The sequence below is a fragment of the Pomacea canaliculata genome, linkage group LG5 (genome assembly GCF_003073045.1).
Source record: "Pomacea canaliculata isolate SZHN2017 linkage group LG5, ASM307304v1, whole genome shotgun sequence".
Lineage (NCBI taxonomy): Eukaryota > Metazoa > Mollusca > Gastropoda > Architaenioglossa > Ampullariidae > Pomacea > Pomacea canaliculata.
In genome coordinates, this window is record NC_037594.1 from 22,271,008 (window position 1) to 22,290,289 (window position 19,282).

Below are 19,282 nucleotides of genomic sequence, written 5' to 3' on the forward strand. Positions count from 1 at the left end.
TTTATTTTTTAATGCTTCATGACATGGTTTATAATGTGCATTATAAGGTTGAGGGTGGTCAGCAAGTCACAGCATTATTTACACGCGATGTTGCCAGAAATCTCCATCGATCGGCACTGGTCATCGTGAAGACCTGCAACGCCCACAGACGACTTGCTGCTGGTTCCTGCGACGACTGCACGAGTTGTGCTCTCAAAAACAGACAGCCACATTCTTGCGACCTACTTTACGGCTGCTTGACATTTTCATCGTTCTATCATTTTTCTTTTTAAAATTTCCGTGAGCAAAGGTCGAAAGAAAAATGAAACCCTCTCCGTTTTCCTTATGTCATTTTTTTCATAAAAAAGCTGACGTGCGTTCATTTATATGCGTCGGGTTGGCAATGGAAGAAGAAAGTGTATCCATGTCTATTTTTGTTCTTTTCCTTTCTGTAACATCATCATCCTCCTTTACCAAAATAAGTAAATCCAGCACAATCAATCGCAGTTTGCATTAAAATGTTTGGTCTCGGTCTTCCTGGGAAGAGGCAGACGACAACAGTGAGACTACGATCATGTAATGCCAGTCATGGTAAACATCGACTGTCGACATCCACAACAGTGTCTCCTGCTGGGACTCAGCCCATGATGCCTCGCGCTGGCAGGAGAGACAGGTCGTCTCTGTGACGAACTACAAGATCTCGTTGTAAGCTGCGAGTAAAGACCACGACTGCAATTACTAACGAGGGGGTCCGCGCCCTGGAGGGTGAAGAAGGAAAGAATTTCAGTAGGCGTCACCTTGCCACAAACGGCGGGGACTGCGCTGCTCCTGCCAGTTGACTAACGGTGCAATCGATGCTGTAAATGACGTCAATGTTGCGCAAGAGATGGCGGCTAATTCAGTGATTGGCCTCTTTGCTGCTCCCGCCGCCTAACCTGCTTCCTGTGGCTTTGGCTCCACGATAAACGGATCAGAAAAGGCTGCAAATCGGGGGAGAAAGTGTATATCCGCGCTGGCTAAAAGATCTAGAAAATGAGGTTTAGATCTTTGGGGAGGATGGAAAGGCCGGCTCAAAGTGAGCTTTAAGAAATTGAAGCTCTAGATGTATGTCAGACTATTTCACTTTTTCTAGGTGTAAGCACGCGCGCGCGCACACACACACATCAGGATCCATGCATGCATGCGCAAAATGCTCCATTGCAGATTTCACTAAACATGTAAGTAGCACAATGTATTTATTGACTCAGTTTATTACCCACTAGTGCTACATTCTGATCCTGAAAGACGCAGAAAATGCATACAAAGGATCTGAAAGGATGCCAATCAAAGCTCCTGATTAAACCTCAGACAAAAATACTCCTTCAATTTTTATTACACTTTAAAACGAAAAACGTTCTCTTTTATTGTGTGAACAAGTAATGTCTGCTATAGTCATAGTAATAAAAACTTATCTTTTAAATACATTAAGATTCTTCAATAACAATGGGGTAAAAGTAGTACAACTGTTCTTGAAAATTCTTTTCTGAAAAAAGTGATTTGCACTATAAAAGTTGAAGGTAAAACAGCAACAATGTTGTTTATAAACATATATTTTTTATGTAATGTTCACAATTTATATTAGAGTGTGAAACATTAATGTCACTGACACAAGGGCAATAAGATTTTGGCATGATGTCAAGACTGGTTCTACCAAAATACTCAATCCTTTCAATATATAACAATTTGTTCTTTAGAAAACAAAATACTTTATTTCCCCAGCCAGCCCTTATATCCAGTAATACTGAGAGCATAACAACACCATATGGTGTAAATGTCCTTAGTGAGCAATCTTTACCATATTTTATTGAAATACAATACAGACAACCCCACTGCTTTTTATGGTAACAATTCTTTAAAACTTAAAGATACATGGTGCAACAAAAAGCTAGTTTTTGAGTGAAAGACACAATTTTGCCACTGACTAACACAACCAACAAACAATAGTATTTTCTATATCTCAAACTTATTAAACTAAAATATACATTACTTACATATTTGGTGAACATATTTGCTTAAATGTGCAGAGATTCTTACAAAGGATGAGAAAAAGTTTAGGATTGTAATGAACAAAATTTACAGTTATGCACAAATATGCAAACTATGATGTTACAGTTTACAACTTTCAACAAGCAAAAACTACCTTCATGTACTTCTCATGAGATATTTATTCCCTTGTATAAGAATGATAGCTATGCAGGCCATTTCTGCTCAAAAAAGAAAACAAACATTTTGGGTATGGTCAGATTTGTTATCAGTTAATTATATCTTAAAGACATGACATGATTGAATAAGCATTTAATACACAGGCTCTTTGACATGTACCAATTCAGTTCTTCATCCAATTATTTGGTTGTGGGTAATATGTGTCTCATTATAACTCCATTTCACCAGTGTTATCATCTTTAGTGTTCCTTGTAAGAATATTGAAGAGAAATATAATTTTAATAAGCATTTTCAGACCATGAAAATAAATATCACTACTTTCTGAATCTCAAGCTGGCCTCTCCTGTCTTAAAGTCTCTGATCTCTAACAATTATTTACATTTAAACTTTTCCTCTGAACAGGAACATAACATTAAAAAGATTTTATGACAGTATGTGGATCAAAATTACCTGAAGCACATAATTTATTGACTGTTTGTCTTTTTTACATTGTATGAGACTGGTGTCCTTGACAAACAAAAATATTGAGACCAAAATTCCCTGATTAGTGAGTGGGAGCTCTAAGGGACTCAATCTGTGTATTAGTATGGCTATGAGGAAAGGGGGACGGCGCTGCTGAGGAAAGGTACGGAGTGGTTTCAGGCATAGTTGGGGAGAATGCACTAAAATACTCAGCAGCAAAAGCTATAACATCCTGTGGTTTCCGAAGCAACAAAAACTGCAGAAAGTCTGCCAGCAGCGCCTTCAGCTCTGGATGGTGTCGCATATATACTGCATGGTCCCCTTTCAGCTCCTCCTGCAAAGGATAGATGGAAATGCATGTATCTTGCTATTATTATGTTCATTCTCAAAATTTCATGTAATCTAATGAGATAATATTTAAGCAAAATCAGCTAAAGAAAAAAATTATGAATGCATCTGCACTTGAGATGCATATGAATGTGTGTGACTGAACAAATGCACTCATGACTGTATACAGACTTAAGCATACGCAGAGGTGTCTGGATTAATACATAACCAACACAAACCAATTAAATGGCTAGCAAACATCTTATCAAGTTACTCAGATCTCATTTACTTTCTAAAATAAAAAGGACAAGTAGTCATGTCCAGGTACAACAGATGGTGACTACACATGGGAAATGTCAGTTCCTGCCAACTCCTTGTTCCCATGCTGACATTTATTAATTCTAAATTACAATTCACTTAAGCAGGCTGTATTAGCAAACATGTATTTGTCTTTTTAATGTTTCAGTTTTCTATTGTAATGAAAACTGTTACCTTTCTATCCAGGAACTTGGAATACATCTGCACATCTTCTTCCCAATTCAAAGGTTTCTTTTCAAACACAGGCTTTGGAGTTTCCTCATCTACAGACATACATAATTGTCAAGTTCTTCACTCCATAATTCTATTTCTGACTTTCTTCCTATTAAATTTCTATTTATTTAATTAATTTATAGAAACAAACAGCAATCTACATGAGCGATAAATTTCTTATTTATATCATTAAAAAAGTTTCATAAAGTGAAAATATGGTGAATTAATAATAATAGTTGAATTTGTAAGGGACAAATGTGCCTGGATGTGAGCTTAATGTACTGCACATAAAAGATTACAAAAGAAATGACTGTCAAAGACACAGGAAACATAAGTGTCACCAAACGGATGACACCATGACAAATATAAAGGACATATGTGACCAAGTGAGATTTTTCTAACTAAGTATGGAGCAAAAATTACGATATGTGAACGTTTGTCGTCACATTTTTGTTTCAAACACAGATACAGTTTGAAGAGAAAGGGCAGAGAATTCCAAACAGTGGTGCATGAGAAAGAGAAGAAGCATCTACTTAATTTCTACATGGTAACACAAGCAGATGGAAGAAACCAGCTCAGACAGCAAGGTGTCAGTAGCTCATTCAGGTATGCTGGAGCAAGGCTGTGAAGTGTGGTGATCTTGTAAACAATGTGAACTTCAACTGGCAGCCAGTGAGGAAAGGTTTACCCGCTGAAGGAAAGGTCAGATGTGACTGATCCTGGGAAGCTTAGGGAAAATGGACTTACAGACTGCACTGAAGGCTCAAGAGATTAATGATGTATTGATGAAAGCACCAAGATTTTGGACAGTCTGGGAAAGAGAGATCTTCACATAAGAGAAAGTAAAAGTAGTAAAAGACAGTATACATTTCAGTTTATTTGCCCTTTAATTAATTCATTTCCATACTATGTTTTAAAATTATATAATTTGTTAAAATATGTAAATAATTAGGTAGCTATAGCTTCAACAGACTAGAGCAATACCTCTTTCAATCATGGCTGGTAGATGTATTAACTTCATTGTTACTGGTGATCCTATTTGAACACGGTTTGTCAGATGTCTGAAAAAAAATTCCTGATATTTATCTTCAGTTCCAAAAGAAATCTTTTTATGCTGCAGTAATTTTATTTTTGTCATAATAGCGGTAACTGCTGTTTGTAGCTGAAGCCTGCACACCTACAGTTTCTTTCCTTGCAAAATAGTTATGACCTCTAGACTCTGTTCTCTCTCTCTTTTAAAACCCATAATAAACTTATAATATAAGTATGGATCGAGACAGCCATAAATATGGAAAAACAAAGATTAGCAGACCCAATCATAAAGGAAAAAAAGTATGATACAAATATCATATTTATATTTCTATCTAATACTGTACAACTGACTGACCCATCGGTCATGAAGTATGATTGCCATGTAGTTGGGAGATCAACAGTGGAGTTGATAGTCCGCTCAACACCATAAACATGAATCTCTACTCCTTCCACAGACTGTGTGCGTTCTTCTAAAGCTCTCTGTCAAAAGCAGTGAGCAATTAAAGTTATAATTATCATATATTATTAAAAGACATGGAAAAGGAGTCAGTCCATGAGATGCAAACCACATTATACATCTAGAAAATGGTTCTCATGGTTCAACTTAAAAAATTTAGAACTATAGACTGTGGTCTTTGAGTTGTTGCTCTTAGTCCCTCAATTGCTCTCTCACAAACAAATCTTGATGAATATCTGTTTATATGACTGAATATCTTAATGAATATCTGTGTCTGGCTGTCTATCTATATGAACATGTGTGTACATTTCTGTGAAAAAGCGAGTCAACAGAAAACCTCTTTCAAGAGCCTATAAGTTTGCAGATCAGTATTAAAAAAAAAAAAGAAAGAAAAGCTCCATAAACTCAAAATTTCATGATTTTTCCAGACTTTCAAAACTCTGCTTGAATCCTGTATTAGCTATCTCTTTGCAGTGCATCACAATCATTCAAAGTAACAACAGTTTTTCATTCAGCAGTTGGGATTTAAGAAATTTAAAATTACTAAGCTAAACACAACAGATTCCCAAACATGTTCACCACAAGAAATTAAGCTCTATGACTTTAATGATTCAGGATGGATTTTATAACTTTGAGTAATAGAAATGAAGACATTTTTCAAAATGTGTTCATCACCGGGCCTGTTGCATTAATAATTGCATAACAGACTAGAACTACAGTCAAAGCTGATGCAAATTTTTTTTTGTTATTGTGCAGCGAAACAATGGAATTCTCTCCCTTTCCATATCCACCACCTACACACTATTGAATCCTTTAAACATTAACTAAAAATGCACCTCTTCCGTAAACATTACGCCTAACAATCCTTCCCATAATGCTTGTCCTTTTTCACATCCTTCCTTTTGCAATATCATGTTATTCTCAGCTCTTGTTCTTGTTTTTTGGTTCCTTTTTGTGTTTTCTGTATTTGATATTTTTCTTAGTTTAGTATGGTTGTTTATTCTTGTATAGGTCACATGTTATTTGTTTGTTTTCTGTCCTTTGTACGCAGTCCATGTTTTGTTTTTTGTTCTTAAGCACTAAGAGCATGCTCCTTAGGAGTGTGAGCATGCGCTTTACAAATTTTGCATTTATTATTATTAAATCTCACTATTATCACTATCATTTGTTAAAAAAAAAATTCTTACTTGATATTTGGGTCCAGCATCATTCATTTCTGTGTTACTTTTTCAGTCACTTTTTTATGAAAATCTTTTATGCTTGCTTTCAATAAATTAGGCTAAATGAAATACCTTTCCATCAATTAAAATGCTCGTTAAGTGATTAATGTCTATACATAAGCTTATCCATCTTTGCTATGATTATATAATAGTAACTTCTGCACATGGCTGGTATTTTAACTAACCTACATGCTATTTTGAAGTCATAAAGTCTGTATTCTAATAGTGTATGCACAGAGTAAGTGCCAGTACCTTTCAGCAGCTACATTTGTGATATCATGATAGATTTTTTTTGGCTGGCAATAAGTCATCACTCTATGTGGATAGTTTTATGATATGACGTGTACTTTCTCTAAAGTGAAAATCTTAAATTCTTAAAATATTGTTGTTGTCTTGCTGCCAATGCTTGGCCACTTGCCTTGATCACATTTACCTACAGTAAAGCCAAGCCACACTTGCTAATATCAAACATTTTAAGATTCATTGCAAATATGGATTCAACAAATATTTACAAATAGTTCATAATAATTTGTATTCATTCTAAAAACCCAACCCCAAAATAAAGACTGTTTACTTACATAGATGGCAGGACAAAGGTTAGTTTCTGAATCAAAAGATACAAACTGCAGCTCTTCCTGCAGCCCTTTTTCCATGAAAAGGCGATGCAAAAGCAAGTTGGAACCTAGAAAACAAAAATTATGTGAAAATGCCATACAATCATAGGTCCAGTAATTCTTTTTTAACATGGACAGTTAAAATATTCATTTTAAAAAAAACTTGAGTATTTTGAAGCACTATAACCATTTTTGCTGAGTAAAATTGTCTAATTGTCTCCTCTTTACAACATAAGTTTTAGTGCATCATATTAAAATAAAGTATAACCACCAAGCCTTACTGTTTCAGTAAAGTCAATCATAAAAGTATCTCATTAAGTTAAAGCTAGCAAAAAATTAAAACTGTCTAAAATTCTTGATAAAAATTAAAAAAAACAAGTGTCAATGGTTTTATAACTTATACAGATGACACTTTGGCATGCACAGGTTTCCATAAAATCGGTCACTATCTGTATCATTTCTGCAAAATCTTCCCTAAATTCTTTACACCATCAGAGTTACCTTCAGATATGAAACCCCTCATTGCTTCCACAGGAACAGACCGTGAAGTACGCTGCACATCCTACAAAAGTGATCAATGTGTTCAGCAATGTATCCATTACAAAAATAATACAGCTAAAATGGATCATTATAAAAAAAAATTACTGCAAAATTACAGGTAAGGAATACACTTTTCTTACAGTAATAGGTCGTTATACATTTTGTCTAATGCAGTAACACAAAGATTTTTTGCAAAACTGCTTTGACTTTACAAAGATTTAGGAAACTATTCCCATGCTAGAATTTCTCCACTTTAGTTTTGTTAAAATGTTTACAAGACAAAGGCAAAAGAGCATTTTGAAGAAAAAACATCTAAAAAATCCTTGGTATTTAACTACTAGAGCACGAACATCACAATAAACAGAAGGAAGGTACTTGACTGATTTTCTAATCATGCAGAAGAATTAAACAAATTTAAAATACTGGGACGACAAACATTAATACCTCTCCCTGTGTGATAACCCTGTTGATGACATAGGACTCATTTGTCTTTGTAATGATAGTTTTTCTGTCAAGAGGACAGTTTTCCAACTGAAATAACACAAAATAAGCAAATTTCATTGCCATTTTTCTTTCAATCATAACTCTGCAAAACTTTTAACAATGATCATCCCTCTTTGTTATTATTTCATTGCAATGTTATTTTTCATATGCTCATATTATGTCTGTATTTGTGGTTGGGCTTGCAAGCAAAAGTAAAATTTCTGTCTTGGACTTCCTCGGACAGACAATAAAGTTTGATTTGATTTGATTTCTTTTAATCACAATATCTTTTGCCCAGAAAATGAAACAGCTGAGTTTGGAATACAGCCATACAGTGTTTTGAAGTTTATTCAGACACTACCACTGAAGTTAAAAAAAATTAAAAGGTCCACATCGAATTCACTCGACTTTCACAGAGTGCTTGTGTTGCCCTTTAAAGACAATCAGGACTCCCGCATTATAGCATTCATGGCAGTAACATTTTTATCTGCATAGCATTCAACGACAGTGAAAATGTACATAAGTTGCTGATAAGAAACCAATATCAAAAGAATACAACAGCCAAAACAATAATGAATACTTCAATATATTAATATATCAGTTTTCAATCTCACCTCACCTTGACATATTCATGATGATGCTGTTCTAGGGTGTCCATATTTTTAGCTACGTGACAAACAATTGATGTGCCACATGGAACACCATCAATGGCACCATGGCTATTTGCATGGACAAGGAAACACTCCTGTCCTCGATGTTTTGCTGGTTCCACTGTCACAGTAAACTCTCCTAATTCCTTGCCAGTGTCTGACACAGTTACTAGTGCATCATCAAACATCAAATACTTGAAATCTTCCTCAGGAACTGTATGGTAATTAACAAAGGATAAAAAATGCTTTGATAAAACAAAACATCTAAAATGTTTATGCTAATATCATTATTATATCTTCAAAGAGTGGGTAAAACAGTTAGACATAGGATTTACACGGCTTGGTTTTCACACTTTATGCTGTATGGTGGCCCAGAAAATGACCCAGGTCATCATGCCATTCTTGGAAGGATTCTTGTATGAACATGACTCACATCACATTTTTATAGGTATTTTGGCAATCTGTCTTCACTTTAAACTGTTAAAACATCAAAGTATATGTATATTTTAAATTAGTTTCTTAGGTTTACTTTATCAGGTCTCATATGCAGCTTTAAAAGAGGCATATACCTAGTGACAGCAGAAAGTTCAGTGCTTCTGGACTAGTTTTAGGAACATCAGTTGTTACAGGTGGCTGTAAGGTTTCTGCACCACTGGACAATATTTCTTGACTGTAAGATAATGAAATGATGACAAAAACAGTAAAGATCAATAGTACTGATATTTTTAGATTGTAAAATACAAAACTGTCTTGGCAATGAGGATTGTTTCTGCTTCTGCAGTTTTAGTAACAGTACCAATAATAATGATAATATTAATAATAACAAAAATAAAAATAATAATATGAAAAAAGCTCAATTAGTGTTAATTACTTTGCTCTCATGTTGTTTATTGCCTTGCCATAATCTACCTGAGCTTGTGTTATCTTACCAGTCTGGAAGGTCAGTTTGTTGCTCACTGTCCCACATGATTTCTAGTCTCTGTGTTCTTTTATGTTCCTGGCAGTGTTCATTGCGCATGTGTATATATATATTTGCCTGATTGTAATGCCTATCTCTGACATACAGCATCAGTATCTACTACCCTTTGTTTCTTGTAAAGTGCATTGAGCTCACCTCTATGTGGGGAAATGTGCTATATAAATCCTTTCACTATTATTATTAATGCATTGTGTATTAATATTAAGACAAATGCAAACAAGATTTAATCAAGTCAGGGCAAATTTATCTTCAAGCTTCACAAATATATTCATGATGTGTGACAAAAAGAAACATCTGAACCTCTAAATATGCATTTAAGAATCATTAGTGAATGATAAAAATAATGACGTCAATGTAATTATCTCTAGCATCTAAAATTAACTTTAAAAGAAATCCAGAAAAATCATTTTAAAAGAGAACATTCAGCAAAACACTGCTAAAGTAGTATTCAATGTCAACAGAACATAATACCACTAGCAAATTTGACAAGGCAAAAGGCTAGCTCTTATTGGCTTTTCTATTCAAGGTCCTTGAGAAAGTAGTTTCAACAAGAAATGTCATGATGACTGCTGACATGTCTCTTGATGCTCAGGTCTCTAACCTCTTACCACAAACTCCACAAAATCAGCTTCATTTGCCATACTCTATCAATGCAGACTACCAATATTCTCATTTGATTTTTAGTTCTATATAATTTAGACTACTGCAACTCTTGTCTAGCTGGTTGTCCACAGCACTTATGTCCAGATTCTGGCTGCTTGTCTTCTCAAATTCAGACATGCTACACTAAATTTTGCACAATCTTCACTGGCTTTCAGTTAAAGCAAGAATTGACAATAAACTCCTACCTTTCTGCTATAGATTCTTTACTGGCTCCTCCCCTCCCTATGTTTCTTATCTCTTGTCTGTCCGCACTCCTGCTTAGAACCTTCACTCTTCATCTCTCTTATATTCTTTCCCCTTTATCTTCACAGTCACATATGGACATTTGTTCTCCTTCTGTGCTTATAGACAGCAGAACTCTCTGAGATCTCACATTCGCTCCCCTGATTTAAAGGCAATATTCAAACACTCACTGAAAGCATATATGTTTAAAAAATATTGGGATCAAAATATTATGTTTGATCTTCTGTACTCATTGTGTCACTATCATGCATTATCATAATTTAGTTCTGCATATTACTTTTTTTTAACTGAATGTCAAACTCTAACTTTCATTACCTGTGTATTCTTTAATTGTGGCTCAGTGGCTAAAATAGATTGGTACCAGCATGTTGTTAATAGGCAGTGCTTTAAATATTATTTAATTATTATCATGGGTCAGCAAAGAGTGCAGCCTGCTTTGGTTGTGATGATGTGTGATGTAAGCACTCAATTACTATTATTAAGATGTTTAAATAAAAACAGTTTCATTAAATTTGCACTGTGGCATAAGCCTATGCATATATGGTTTGCACATACTTTATCTAGATTTATAGTAGGTGTTGATTTCAAGGAATCCACAAAACTATACTAAGTTATGAATGCTGAGTAAAAAAAAAAAAAATGAAGCAATTATTTTACTTTGTAATTTTTACATCTGAAAATTTATAAACTTTAATTCATGTCTAAAAATCAACTGAAAATCGACTACGTGTCTAAAGTTATGCACAACGTGTGATCTTTGTAAAAATTGGATGTATATCACTATGTTTATACCTACCCTGGCATCAGTTAACAAAGGATGAATAACGATACTAGCTCAAGACAGGTATTGCTTTAGATACGTTTAGGCCTGTGGTGTTCTTTGCTGCATCGATGCATCATCATTAACCATTTGACTCTCTTGCTGTTTCGGGTTTTGTTTTTTGTTTTTTTTTTTTTCGATCTAACTTCGCTACAAGTTTCAGTTACTTAAAATACAATAAGCTGTTTTTTCCTTACCCTGCAGAGCCAGTAGGGTGTTTTGCACTCATAGTTGGTTATAAACAACAAATTTTATGAAAAGTCTTTTTACGAGTGTTACAAAATCTTCAAGTAAAATCCTGCCAAAGTGGAAACAAGCTTGCAAACGAAAGTTTCTTGCTCATCCATTGACAAAATGGCCACCAGTCTCTATGGTAATGAGCGCTTCCGGAGGTCAGGATTCAGGGGATGTAATCTGTATTCCGAGTGGTTGGAGACAACTACTGACAGTGACGCACAGTGACGTTCGCAGACTTCAGTCTGTGGTAACGTTACTGTGGAAAGGTATTCCAAGAGATGTTTGTATTTCCTAGTAAATTAAAAGAAAAGCGTAGAAGACGATGCACAGTCTTTAACGTTATTGCCAAAAGGTATTAATTCCTACATACTGAAAGGGGAGAATAAGGATATAAGGGAGGGGGAGGAAGTGGAGCCCATGCAAGTTTCTATTTCATAACCTGCATTTTTCTCCCATTTTTGTTTTTGTAAAAAAAAAAAAAAACCTGGGACTGCGTCTGTGCCGCCATCTGATATTATCATCATCACCTCCTTATTACCTCAAACGTTTTCACGATCCCGTTTAATTATAGCTGTACAGCTAGAACAGAATTAAGTAGGTGTAGAGAACTCATTTGCAGTATCTGGATTTATTACCATCTAAACTTGAGAAAGGAGCGAAATGGCATATATCTGTGCTGCGATGTGACTTGCGCGTGCGCACTTAGCTCTTTAACTTAACAAGTGGTAAGGGGTGGGCGGTGACAAATGATGAATGGGTGTCGGGGTACAATGCTTGCTTGTCATCACTGCAATGAGGATATATATATAAGGGCTCGTGTTAAGATTTCTTGCTTGCACATAAAGTCATTTGCACTGACAGTTGATTCAAAAGAACGTTTACGAAGAAAGTATATATATATTTCACATTTGTTATCTTTAAGTAAATTATAGTAAATGTCCTTATAGTGGCTGTTATTCAATTTCACATTTAACTGAGGTCAAGTAAACTCATATATGGTGTTGCAGTTTTGAGAAGGCATATTTTTAAGTAATTTTGCCAAGTGATAAATTGGGCAAGGGGGTATATTTAGCAAAAGGAAACCGGAGTGTCGTGACAAAAGCTCGGCTGGATATATATCCTGCGGTTCTTTATCAAGAGATGTTTCATTTCAGTGTCACGCATATACATTCCACGTACGAGATCTGTTCGCTGAATATATATATATATCTTTCCCCATAGCCTTACGTACAATATCGCGATGTGGTGTCAGAAAAAAACGTCTAAAAGTGAACTTAGCGGACAATATAAGCAAATGATGGTCAAGAAAAATGATGGCAATGATCCATTTGTCAGACGAAATTTTCAACCCGACTTCACATATGTATATTATAAATACTCGTACAGTCCGTATATATGCATGCATGACGGCTGTCAAATACTGACAATTATATATACTCTCTTGACCAGGCGATCGACCGGTACCTGGCGAAACATTCTCTCAAACGAAAAACATCACCTAACAAAATGTTTAAGTTGTCGTCATTATTTGTGTGTCCGTAACTGGCGTAAGAGTATATGAAATTCGAATACACAATATTTATATGATTCACAATTACTAAATATTGTTGAACCCACTGTTTTAATAAAGTCTTGCACCTTCGTATGGACAACCTTTTAACTTACGATTTTCTTTTCGTACAGAACAGTATGTGCATGGTCGTCCTTCTAGCAGGTCGTTTAGGAACTCGTATAACCTTACCCTCCACCCCTCAGCCCGTTCACCACGCCTCGTCGTGAAAACACGCCAGGTATGAGCTCTACACCTGTGTCATACCTCCGTGGTCTGACCTACTTTGTGACAACATGGCGAAGCTTGCTGGACGAGGTCGTATCTCGGTGCTTCTGGACAAGAACGTGTCTGACTCTTAAATTTAGACCGACAACCTTCGAGTTAACAATATCGCATCGTCTAATTTTCGTCGCAAAGGTGAGATTAAACATGAGTTTTTTTGTATATCGATCTTTTTGTGATGTCGATCCTCAACTATTTTAAACGAGACATTTTGTGAAGTATTTGAAATAGAGAAGGGAAGAATGATGACAGTTTGAATTAGTCGTTTAGAAAATAATCAGTTGTATGTAGTCTTGAAAGTCAGATATTTCAGTGGTTAGACTACGATAGATTTCAATGGAAAATAGTCCTAAATAATAATAATACACCCAGAGGTGTAAACGCGGAAATGTACCCGTATCAAAATTGATACCGCGATCGCTCAGCTGTACAAAGATTATGCGTTGAGTGCTCAGCAATTAACTGTATAGCTCTCAGTGTATTATTTGTATTTATACCAGTGTTAGAGAAAGTTTCACCCATTCGTCGCTAACGTGAAGTTTAGAATTTTTCAGGTTTGTTAACAATTAATATACCTCATGTTTCTAATATAGTGATATAAATATAGATTTTCTAAAGTAAAAGCTCTTTCTTTTTAAAAAAATGTATTTATAATATGTAAAAATTGCAAATGATTTGTAATTACCAATATTAAATAATTCAAAGTTTTCATGTTTAGTAAAGAAAAGTTTTTCAGGTATTAAAAATCAACTCTCAAAATTAATAAAATTACATAGATAAAAATGAGATATGTAAAATTAATTTCCAAAGCAGACAGTTCGATCAACAGTTCTATTGCTGAAAGACATGGCATTAAAACTTTGCAAATTATAAAATATGTTGATAATTTTATGAGGAGTGTAAGCTCAATATTACCTTTTTCATGCACTTGACATATATTTTTTTCTCTGTGTGCACTATAAGGTTTGATAATCAGTAATACATCGTTTAAACATTTGTCTGTTTCCATATATTCAAGCACAAAAGCCTCACAACCACCCCAAATATTTTTTTATGGTTACTAATTTGACACAATTATTTTGTAAATGATGAGACTCCTCCAGCATAGGCGGTTGATCACTGAAGGGCTGATAAGAATGGGAACTTCTTGTTAACAGAGAAAGGATTTGTGAAAAAAAGGCTTCCACATTATATAAACTTATTTTTATTTATTATTTAGTACAAAGATAGATAGGGAGGGGAATAAAGTCTTCCTAAAGGCAGTTGAGTTTTCTTCCCTGACTGGAGTAACAGGAGGTGATGCGAACCGGAGCACTTTAAGCTTGCATGCCAAAGCATACTCTTTGTATTCCCTTGCATAACAGAAGACTTATTCTTCAAACATTGCATAAGCTTTCTCTGTATGCTCATTCCTCTTTTGTGTGCTTACAAAAAACTCAGCACACTCTCTTCAACGCACACACATGCACACAGAGAAGGGGAGAGGATTGAGGAGCAGGTTGTGTACTTGTGACAGGAAAGCAGAAAAATTATTAAGCTTTGTTCACACAGACATACTTAGTTTATAAGCTCATGTGGTGAGACTGGGTGTCAATAAATTTGAAAGTAGTGTTTACACACCTGCTAATCTTGGTTTGTATATTTATATATGAAATAGGAAAGAACTATGTATTGGCTTATAAAGTTTGTCAGTTAAAAGTCAGATCTTTGAAAAGCTACATTCATGTATCTAGAAATTTATTTTCAGAAATGGATCAGTTTCCTTCAGCTGTTCTACTGGCACGCTTGGAGGATGTGAAGATCAACAACAATGTCTTATATCGTCTTGTGCGTCCTACAGAAACTGGAACTCAGTGGAATCAGTAGACAAAATGGTCAATGTGGTGCCTTTCAGAAGGTTAGTAATTTCCCATGCAGTCTATGCTTTCCTTACTTAAATAAATTTTTAAATATCTGCTAGAGTGAATAATCTGCCCTCTAAGCTCAGGACAACTGCAATATGCTATTTTTTCCAAATCTGAGGGAATAATCCCTTACCATTCTTTTACAGACATCATTATGCCTAGAAAGATATCATGAAAATCCACTTATATGCCTAATTAACATATGGTCCCAGGTGTCTCACTACTTAATTACAAAAAATATTGATATACTAAAAGTGGCATTACAGTTTTGACTTCTTTGTGTGTTGTGACCTTTGTAGACTTAGATGGGGTGATTACTTACTCAGTCTCACTCAAAATGCTGGTTTACTGTGAATAGGTATTTTAGCAGTGCACTTTGCTTACAGAATCAGCAATGACCATTTACATTAATGTGATTTAAGTTCCTTTGTTTGCTGACAGGCCGTAAAAAGAATTTGAGTTCATATGGCATATGACCACAGATATCATCTTTGAGGTTCAGCTGTTATCTAGGTTATCATGACATAAATTGAAAACCTAAAAATGAAAAAGCTGTGAGAATTATGATATTTTAGAGATGTGTGCTATTAATATTTCCCATAAACTCCACACATAAGAGTACCAGGTGTTTTTTGTAGATTATAGTTGGGCAGGACAAGTGGTTTTTTTTGGAACACAATTAATTGAAATGAAAGTAAAGTTATTAAAAATTATTTGTTCCCAATTGTTTGTTTTTCAGGATCTATAGATTTGATCGCAAGGATGATCTTAATGATTTTAAAGTGGAACTGTTAAAGCGACCATTGGTTCTACAGCCTATTGTACACCTTGGACGTGGGCTTGGCTCCGGCAGCATGGCATGTGGCATGTGTTACAAGGATGGTAAGAGTTGTTATTATATTACACATTTATTTTATTCAAATTTAGTTTACTTTGGAAATAGTTGACAAACAATAGTAACTAGTTTCCATCTCTATGATTACAGTGTGGTTAACCTACTTTTGAAGAGTTGGTATGACTAAAATTTCTGAGATTGTTACATTTCTATTCATGTCCCCTTATTAGCATAGTCTCTTAAGATTTGTATTTACTGATTGTGCAGGATGATTTTCTATGGATTTTGTATTTTCTATTTTCTACAGTCTCCGAAAAATTAGATTTTTAGTTTAGTGTTTCTTTTTGCAGACAAGTGGATATTGCTTGTTAACCAAACACATCCAAAGGTACTCAGCAGACTCCAGATTGGTCTTGATGCTGCCAAGAATGCAATTGCTCGAGGTCCAATCATTTGAAATTCGGGTATATGTCATTGAAATTTCAATATTCATGCATTTGCAAAATATTAAAGGTATCAAATTCATGTAAACTTAGCTTCCTTAGCATTTTTTTTTTTTAAGGAAAATTTCTTTTCATGCTTACAAATGCATCTTTGAAAGAGATTTCAATAAAGATGGTTGATTTATCATTGCTTAGTCACAGACTGACGTTCATGTTTCATATAATCTCTCATGACAGCAGTGAAAGATGAACCGAAAACTAGGCCAAAGGCAGTATTTGGCAGGGCAGTTGAATGCTGAAGAACAAGAACCAAAGCATTGCGGAACAGAGTAAATAAGGGCAGAACTTTCGGCGAAGGAGAGAGAGAGCACAAACATACAAGAGAGGAGAGACAGCCCTAATTTTTAGCAATACGATGCAGCCATGGCCATTGTACAAGCCTGCGTATTAAAGGGTTGCACGAGTGCTTACTGTTTCCTGCCTTTGTTCGATTATTTTGGAAGTTTGTTGCTGTTTCTAAAGGTCTCCAAAATATAAACATGTGATCTATTAAATGTTGCTAGTTTTGTTTTGGAAAGCATACCACTTTTTTAAAATATCAATAAAAGATGTTTACTCTAAAGATTTTAGAAGTTGTTTCCTTTTTATTTCAGTTTGCTTTTACCAAACTTATAGAGAAGATGTACCGCAACACACTTTCCAAGAAAGAGCAGGAGGAAGCTGCATCAAAACTTGATTTGTTTAAAAGCTATTTTCGCTATGCTGAGTGGGAATATGGCGACCTCATCATTCGTTATCATGGCTACGCAGCAATCTTTGGCCGAGGAGGTGGCTTGCGGGACATAGCAGTAAGTTTTATTAAACTAGAAATAAAGGTCTTTTATTGACTTTACAAAACCTTAATATTTTTAAAAGCACTTTCTTTTACTCACTTTTGTTTTATTTACTTTTAACTAATATAAAAGTGTGAGGGGCACACTCTCAAGCTATTAAAAATCTAATTGTCAACAAATTTCAAAATTATTTATTCATTGATAAGGTTAAAGAGTGCCCACACATTTTTATATTCTAAGTTATATGTATTAAAGAAAATCCCAAGACCAAAAGAAAAAAATCATTTTACATTTTTTAGTTCATTTCAAAAAAAGTGTTTCTAAAAAATGTTTTTTTTTAAGCCAAGTGCTGTGGTGTTGGTTGAGCACCTATTCCATTACAAACATTACACTTCTAAAATATTTAAGGGTTTGCTGAAAGTTGTTATAAGGGACAGCAAAAGAACAACAGTATGAACAATGTGAGCATACAGGAAATGAAGGAATGTTTCAGCTGTTTGGTGATAAATATCATGATTTTTCAGCTTGCCTCAACCACTGAATGAGTGGATGTAATGACACAAAAAGTTACATACTGCATTGTTGACTATATATTACATTTTCAAGTGGGAGAAGTAGGAGAGCTTAAATAAGTTACCTTGTTGTATCCTTGTTAGCTGGTTTCTGTTTCTTTTCTTCTAGACAATGAATCTGACATTTGACTTCGAAGATTTAACCCATGATGAGATTAGCTGGAAAGGCTTGGGTGCAGAGTATTTTCCAAAACCACACTTGGCCCCTGTCACTGAAGGTAAAAGCTGTATTATGGTCTACAATATTTGTGATTTTTCTGTACCATAAAAGACACTCAGATGAGACTTTGATCTGACACAGTCATGACATGAACATCACATTCACATACCACTAACATTATTTTATAGAGCTCTTTATTTCTTTAATAGAATTGGTGGAGGGGGGTTGTGAATTTTCAGATGTGAGTGCCTTTTTTTTTCTAGAGAGAAGTTATAGACTATGTTTGATAAATGGCATGCTGGTGATGGCTGCAAATCAGAAATCGGTTTCAGCCTTAGCCAGTTAGTAAAGAGTCATCAAGAGCAAGCATCCAACTCACAGACACATTGAACCAGCAACATAACTTGATCACCTCATTATAATGCTTCTCTGCACTGATACCCTGCATGCTAATTACTGAACTGAATAAGCTTGACTCTAATGAATCAGTAGATCCAAAGCTTATGTAAAAATCACAGTTGGAAGCATTCATGTGAGTTCAACGCTGGCAATGCTAGTTAATTTTATACTCCAGTATTTTTGGACACAAATGTTTTTTTTCCTGAACATTTTGACTTCATATTTTGTGAAACTGTTTTGCAGATGAAATAAGAGAGGTTTTACCTGCATGGACAATTAATGGTGTGTCACCACTAGAAAATATAGGTGAACACATACCAGCAGATCATTACTCCTATGCTCAAGCTGGCAAGTTGTATGAGAGCTTCCGCAAAAAGAAGAGGTGGCAAAGACAAGAAAAAGAGAACAGTTTATCAGGAAGGTTGCCGTTTAAGGAGGGAGCTTCTTACAATGATGTAAACCTTGAGGTTGTTGATGAAGTTCATGACTATGACCATTTAACCTCTTCTGGTTACACTGCCTACCAAGAGGATGCTCCTGTGCAGAATGTGGCCTATGACAATTATGGTGATGACAGGGGCAGGCTAAAGCAGGGGCAAGAGAGTTATGATGACAATGAACATGGTGATGATGGATTTTATGATGCACACAAGGCAGAGCCTGTCCAGAGTAGTGTGGCAAGAAAGATTGATGGGTATGGTCACATGTATCCTGACGTCAAGATCAGGACAGCAGAAACTGCCAAGAGCAAGATTCGATCTTATGAAAATACATCAAGATTTCCAGCGTCTTCTGGTGCTGCCCCTTCTAGCTCGCGAACCTTTAGACTACACTGATGCTGGTATCACGTCACAGTTCACAAG

The 19,282-nt window shown here is 35.2% G+C and overlaps 2 protein-coding genes across 4 annotated transcripts; one reads left to right on the forward strand and one right to left on the reverse strand.

The window, feature by feature from the left end:
- Positions 1-1,197: 1,197 nt before the first annotated feature.
- LOC112564181 (ciliogenesis-associated TTC17-interacting protein-like) lies at positions 1,198-13,151 on the reverse strand. Of its 3 annotated transcripts, none has more exons than XM_025238824.1 (10): positions 13,105-13,151; positions 9,067-9,167; positions 8,467-8,711; positions 7,809-7,895; positions 7,326-7,386; positions 6,789-6,892; positions 4,889-5,013; positions 4,486-4,562; positions 3,463-3,551; positions 1,198-2,977 (listed from the first exon to the last, which is right to left on the reverse strand). In XM_025238824.1, exons 1-10 carry the CDS (start codon positions 13,134-13,136, stop codon positions 2,726-2,728), a joined length of 1,173 nt encoding a protein of 390 aa, XP_025094609.1. In that variant the 5' UTR covers positions 13,137-13,151; the 3' UTR covers positions 1,198-2,725. The 3 variants fall into 3 exon arrangements, with proteins under 3 accessions (XP_025094609.1, XP_025094608.1, XP_025094610.1); XM_025238823.1 differs by lacking the exon at positions 13,105-13,151 and adding an exon at positions 11,400-11,588; XM_025238825.1 differs by lacking the exon at positions 13,105-13,151 and adding an exon at positions 11,179-11,338.
- A 1,871-nt stretch (positions 13,152-15,022) lies between these two features.
- Positions 15,023-19,282, forward strand: LOC112564100. The gene is given in 7 exon segments (XM_025238703.1): positions 15,023-15,119; positions 15,122-15,170; positions 15,917-16,059; positions 16,363-16,466; positions 17,109-17,303; positions 17,970-18,078; positions 18,663-19,282. Coding segments are annotated over 7 exon segments (1,290 nt in total). The 3' UTR covers positions 19,256-19,282.

Bases quoted from the DNA above. Each gene is read 5' to 3' on its own strand.
- LOC112564181 (XM_025238824.1), bottom strand. From the start codon at position 13,136: ATGCACATACTGTTCTGTACGAAAAGAAAATC. The intron at 9,168-13,104 runs GTAAGTTAAAAG...ATTATCTTACAG, and splicing joins TTCTGTACGAAAAGAAAATC to TCAAGAAATATTGTCCAGTG. The intron at 4,563-4,888 runs GTCAGTCAGTTG...ATTTTTTTTCAG, and splicing joins TCATACTTCATGACCGATGG to ACATCTGACAAACCGTGTTC.